At 40.9% G+C, this 6,000-nt stretch overlaps 2 protein-coding genes across 3 annotated transcripts in view; both read left to right on the plus strand.

The window, feature by feature from the left end:
• The window catches only part of LOC306665769 (class I histocompatibility antigen, Gogo-B*0103 alpha chain-like), a gene marked incomplete at its 5' end in the record, with an annotated part of 67,364 nt that extends 64,102 nt beyond the window's left edge, over positions 1 to 3,262 (plus strand). The window contains 2 exons of the mRNA XM_079147388.1: positions 195 to 240; positions 402 to 3,262. The remainder of the gene's footprint in view (positions 1 to 194; positions 241 to 401) is intronic.
• Positions 1 to 3,262, plus strand: part of LOC306666198 (patr class I histocompatibility antigen, A-126 alpha chain-like) — a 29,243-nt gene extending 25,981 nt beyond the window's left edge. For both annotated transcript variants that reach the window (XM_079148141.1, XM_079148143.1), the window contains 2 exons: positions 195 to 240; positions 402 to 3,262. In XM_079148141.1, coding sequence (XP_079004267.1) covers positions 195 to 238 — 44 coding nt within the window. In that variant the 3' untranslated portion in view covers positions 239 to 240; positions 402 to 3,262. The remainder of the gene's footprint in view (positions 1 to 194; positions 241 to 401) is intronic.
• Positions 3,263 to 6,000: the final 2,738 nt, after the last annotated feature.

Genomic DNA, 6,000 nt, shown 5'->3' on the forward strand with positions numbered 1-6,000 from the left:
GTTGTTTTCTTCTCATAGGTAGAAAAGAAGGGAGCTATGCTTAGGCTGCAAGTAACTGTTCAGAGGATGTTGTCCCTGAGGCCCTTGGAGTAGTGTAGATGGGAGAACAAGAGGAAGCTCATCTGCCCCATAATTTCTCCATTATTCACATATCTTCTGGATTTTACCTCTGTTTTATCATTTTTCTGCTCCAGGTAATAAGAGTGCCCAGGACTCTGATGCTTTTCTGGACCTATAAAGGTGAGATTCTGGAGGTCCTAAAATGGTAGAAGGGGTGGGGTAGAGGGGAATGGAGTAGGTTGTGGGAACTCTCTGGATCTTTGAGTGAGTGGTGGGTTCTTCAGAATGTTGTCACTTAGATCAACTGCCCTGATTTTGTTCATGACACTTTTGTTCTGTAGCACGAAACAGCTGCCTTGTGTGGGACTGAGCAACATGAGATTTGTTCAAGCCTTGTGACCAGAAGAACCTCGGATTCACTTTCTGTAAATGGCTTATTAGGTCATCCTTATTTCTACTGGCATAATGTGCAGAAGTGAGACTAATGCACAGGACTCCTCTCCTGCACTATCCCTTGCCTACTCCCCTTTCCTGTTCCAGCAGAGGTGAGGCTGGGACAACTCTATCCCTCTTTTGACATCACCATGCACTGAGTCACAACTTCTTACTTCCATCCTGAAAATTAGAAACAGAATATAAATTTTTTTCAAAATCTTAACCCCAGGGATTTATTGGTTAATAAACAGAAAATTCCAATAATTTGAGAGGGGAAAGAAATGGAAACACTGAGAAACTTCCAGAATCTGTTTTTGCTGTCTTGAGATAGCTACAGCTGGAGACAGGAGAAGGCTGTGAGGAGCCCAGTATGGACGGGACTGTTCCCAGTTAAGTGCTCAGGTCATCCTGGGCTTTGATGTGGTCCCTCCTTAGCTTGGTCATCTTCCATATTGCTATGTCCTTGTCCCTCTGAGAGAACCTTGTCCCACCAGCACCTGTGATCACTGGGACTCAGACATCACCAGAGCCTTCTGCTGTCAGCCAGACCCTGGGCATTAAGGGCTTCCTGTGGCCAGGTTAGGATGTCCTCCTTCACCCTTTGTATTTCCTGTCTTAGTTTCTATGGAGGATTATGCCTGTTCTTGTTCTCCCTCCTCCTGAAGTAGCTGCCTTGGTGAAGGGTGCCATGGACTCTATGACAGTGCTGGCTACGTGGAAGCACCTTGCAGGGCTGGGGCAAGGTCCCTCAGGAGGCTGCACATGCTCTGAACTAGTGTCCAGCATGTGGTGCTACTTCCCCCACAGCCAGAATCGAGGGATGGGAATGGGAGTGGCAGCTCTCATTATGGCCCCCAGTGACCCATAGCAAAGTGTGTGATTCCCTGCTGGCTTGGAGGTCTTAGTGTCACAGAAGAAATACTTCCACCAAGAGAAAACAATGATTCCACTGAATTGGAAGGGACAACTGTCACTGGCCACACTGGGGCTTTCTTGCCTTGAGTCAACAGCCAAAGGGTGGAGTTACCTTTTGGGCCCGAGTGATGGATCCTGATAGCCAGGGGATATGGGACAGCTGCTCCACAAGGAGGGAAGGAAGGGAATGTCTGGAATACAGGACTCCCTTAGGGTGTCTCTTAGTGTTACATCCCCCATGATTAATGTCCATTGGAAACTAAGTCAACCCAACTGAGGCAAGACTCAGAGTGGCCAGGACCCTTCAGGAATGAAGGTTGGCATCACCACATCAGGAAAAATGCCACAGCCAGCTGAACTGCTTGCTGAATTGAAGAGAATATGGAATGGGAGGTGGAAGAAGGTAGTTATGAGTACCAGCTGCAACACATGACCAGTTTCAGAAAAGAGGACTATAATTTTCATTTGTATATGTTCTTCATTTTTTTTGAATATGTTTATGGACATGTATTTTTTAACAAAATATACTTATTTTCTTCAATCTCACGTTTTAATATGTAACATAAATAATATTGACCATTAAGCATTGTTAAGTTTATGTCCTTGTGTTTTGTGTTTTGGGATCTCAAGGGGAGGAGGACAGGACATCACAGAGGACTTCGCAGTTCTCTAGGGAAAGGAATGGTGCATTTCAATTGTATGCAGGAGACTCTTATACTGTTAGGTGGAAGCATAACCTTGCTATTCTCTTTATTTAAATGTTCATTTTGATTTAGGGAGACACCTCTGGGTGCCAAATTGATGAAGGGGGAACTGGTGATAGTTAACTTTGTCAAATTCGTTAGGACCATGATACCCAGTTATTTGGTCACATATGTCTGGATGTTGTTGTTGTAAAGGCATTTGCAGATGAAATTCACATTTAAATCAGTAGTCTTTGGGTAAAGACCTTCCATAATGTGGTGGGCCTCACCTAATCAATGGAAGACCTTAAGAAAAAGACTGGTCACCTTCAAAGAAGAATGTTTTCTCATCATTGTTTTTGGACTTGAACTGTAACATCAGCTCTTCCTGAGCTTCCATCCTGTTTATATACCTTGAATATTTTCAACTTGTTACCTCTAAAATTCCATGTGACAATTTCTTAAGAGATCTCCTTCAATAGATAGAAATAGATATAGATACTCATTCGTTGTTCTGGTTCCCTCTAGAACCCCAACTATTACAAGCATAATTTCCTATGTCCTAAATATTAGAAATGAGTGATAAAAAGAAAAAGCAATCTCACTGTTATGGTTTGGATATGAAATGTCCCCTGAATAACTCATGTATTGGAAACATGATATCCAATGTAGGAATGTTCAGAGGTGAAGTGATTAAATTATGAGCTATAACCTCATCAGTGGATTAACCCATTTGGTGAATTAATAATTTGAATGGATTACAGGCTGGTAACAGTAAGCAGGTGAGGCATGACTGGAGAAAGTAGGCCAGTGAGTTGTGTCCTTGGAGATTATATTTTGTCTCTGAATCTTCACTCTCTGCTTCCTGGCTGCTATGAGCTGAGAAGTTTTCCTTCACCATCACCTTCCACCATGATGTTTCTACATTGGAGCCATAGACTCAACCACTGAAACTTAAAATTTGCTGTTGCTTTGATTTCATTGAAAAAAATCAGCTACCTTCCAGCTGTTAGACCCTTTGTAAACTATGGACAGATGACATCCAAGCAAAAGCAGTTTTTGCCTCAGCTATCTCAGCTATAATGTTGCGGTTTCAATGAGATATAAATTTCTAGTCCACACAGAAACCAGGAAAACTGAAATTAAATGGACTAATATCTTCTTATTAACCAATCTGGACAACTTTTATTTGCCTATGTACTGGGAATGATTTTATTTAAGGCTATCTTATATGGCCTTGTGGCCCGATATAAAGAAGCTGTCACTCCAGGGAAGAATGATGTGCCCAAGTCATGGAACATTTCCTTGATACAGCCTTCCTGGTTTGAAAACAAACCTGAAACAATCTAACCTTGTGAGACAATTGAGAGTGAGTGTTATTTTTTACATATTTTTTGGCTCTGGGGATTGAACCTAGGGCCACTTTACCATTGAACTACATCACCAGACTTTTTATTTTGATACAGGTCTTGCTAAGTTGCTTAGGGCTTTAATAAACTGCTGAGGCTGGCCTCAAACTTATGGTCCTCCCTACCTCAGTCTCCTGAGTTGTTGGGATTGCATGTGTGCACCACCACGCCCAGCAAGAGAGCAAAGTATTTTTAAGCTGAACCTACTGATTCCATAGCAGGTATTCAGATCAAACATTTGTGCAAGGTCTCTGAACTTCAACCAGTGGAAAGACCTATATTCATGGATATGACATTTCACAGCATATAGTGGAAATCAGGAAATCCTTGGACTAGTGTCCCCAGTAGGATCTGTTGCTTAGTTACTTGACAGATTCAGAACAACTTTACTTCTATTGTGTGATGCAAGGAGTGTCTCAAAATATGTGTCTTCATGAAATTTACTGTTGACTTTTAACCTGCTAGAAAAGTATGTGCATCTTCAATGTCACTGAGTGGAGTAATGAAGCACAGACCTTGAAGATGCATCAAGTGCTATAAAGATCATGTTGATGAGGCAGCTTCTGGCAGGGACCCCTCCCCGCACTCAAAAGGGGCACTGGGGATCTCAAGAACTGTAAACAGGATCACACCATCCTACTGACTACCCACAACATGAATGAAGCTGACGTCTGGGTGACTGCATAACTATCATGGTCAAGGGATCCCTGTCTGGCTCTTCAATATTCCTGAAATGGTTAGATGGTTTCTCTCTTTTTGATCATTCTTAGGATATTGATGCTTTAATAATATTTGTTTAACGTAGTTTTCATTATTTTGTATCTATCCATCAAAACCTCAGTGATTCCCTCTGTTCTATTAAGGCTCAACTACAATATTTCACTATTGAAATAATGCTCCTATTTTCATCAAAATTTAAAAAGTTTTACTACTTTTATGTTTATCATATTAGCCAATGTTTACATTAATTTCTCCTACAAGGCTTCTGGTAAATTGATCAAGTACAATTGTGTCTTCAATGAAATGATAAATAGATGGCCATATGTAGATAGATGATATGTAAATAGAGAGATAGATGGATTCTAGGGGAAATACAGGGACCAGATATTTCTGCTTCTTGTTTCTTATTTGTTAAACCAGTATTAAATTGTTTATATATTAGCAGAGTAATTTATTCCAATCTGAAGAATTGTTCTGAACATGGAAAATATTAAATGCATCCTAATAACTTCCTTTCAATTTTAAGTTATTATTAAAAATTGCTTATGTTTTTGTCTTGTTTGCTTCCTAAATAAAATTTCAATGTCTTAAAAAAATCTTCACGAGCTGGGCACAGTGACAGTGGATCATGCTTGTAGTCCTAGCTACTAGGAAGGCTGAGGGGAAAATCATTTGAGCCCAGGAGTTTGAGACCAGCTTGGTAACACAGTGAAGCTCAGTCTCAAAAAAAAAAAATTGTAGAATGAACGAATGAATAGATGTCCAAACCCATGCAAACCACACACTCTACTATGGTTTGATTATATTTTTGTGTGTCCCCCAAAGATCCACATATAAAGTTTGGTACCTGGGATGGTGTATTGGCAGGTGCTGTGAACTTTTAAGACATGGGACGTAGTCGGAGATCTTTAGGTCATTGGAGACATTCCTTTGAAGGGGATTGTGAGACTTGGTTTCTCAGTCTTTCTATGCTTCCTGTCTCATAATGTAAACAGTTTACTACCCCATAAATTCTCACCATGATGTGCCACCTCCAACCAGAACTGAGCTGGTATAGGCACCAGGCTTTCGAACCTCTCAAAGTGAACTAATTCTTCTCTTTTTCTGTTAGTTGCCTCAAGGTATTTTCATGTAGTGATGTGAAACTAATTCACACCCATACACCTGACACATTGTTACACACTTACTCTTGAAACTTAATTTTCATTCAACATTATGTTGTAAACATTCTCCATGCCATTATGAATTACTAGATTAAATTTTCTCCAGATTATTGTGGTAAATTTCATAGATTGCTAAGTTTGCAAGAATAGTACAATGGTCACTCTAGACTTTCTCATTTTAATATTTGGTCTCATTTGCTTTAAATATGTAATGAACTATATTTCTAGAATTTTTCTCTATAAACTTTGTGAAAACTGGAAAAACTAATGTCCAACTCTCAGCAAGTGGGCATGCCTAGGATGACCAAGAAGATGGTGGAGAATAGAACCCAGAGGCGGCAGGAAGTAGGTGAGTGGAATGGAAAGACTCTGTGAGGCCATGACACCCACCAAAGGGGCACTTCCACAAGAGGCCCTGGGCTCCCCTTTCATCACAGCCTGAAGGAAGGAGCTGATGAGAGGAATCTGCATCACTAAGGAGTTTAGGGTACTGTTCTCTGCAGATCAGAGGTTGAGGGTAGGAAAGGTGATTCCAGAGTTGGGCTCAGCAACATCCATGGGGAGGGTCTGGCCCTGAAGAGCTAGGGAACAAATGGTGGCAGTTAACAAACCAGA

The sequence above is a fragment of the Sciurus vulgaris genome (genome assembly GCF_902686455.1).
Source record: "Sciurus vulgaris genome assembly, chromosome: 7".
Classification (NCBI taxonomy): domain Eukaryota; kingdom Metazoa; phylum Chordata; class Mammalia; order Rodentia; family Sciuridae; genus Sciurus; species Sciurus vulgaris.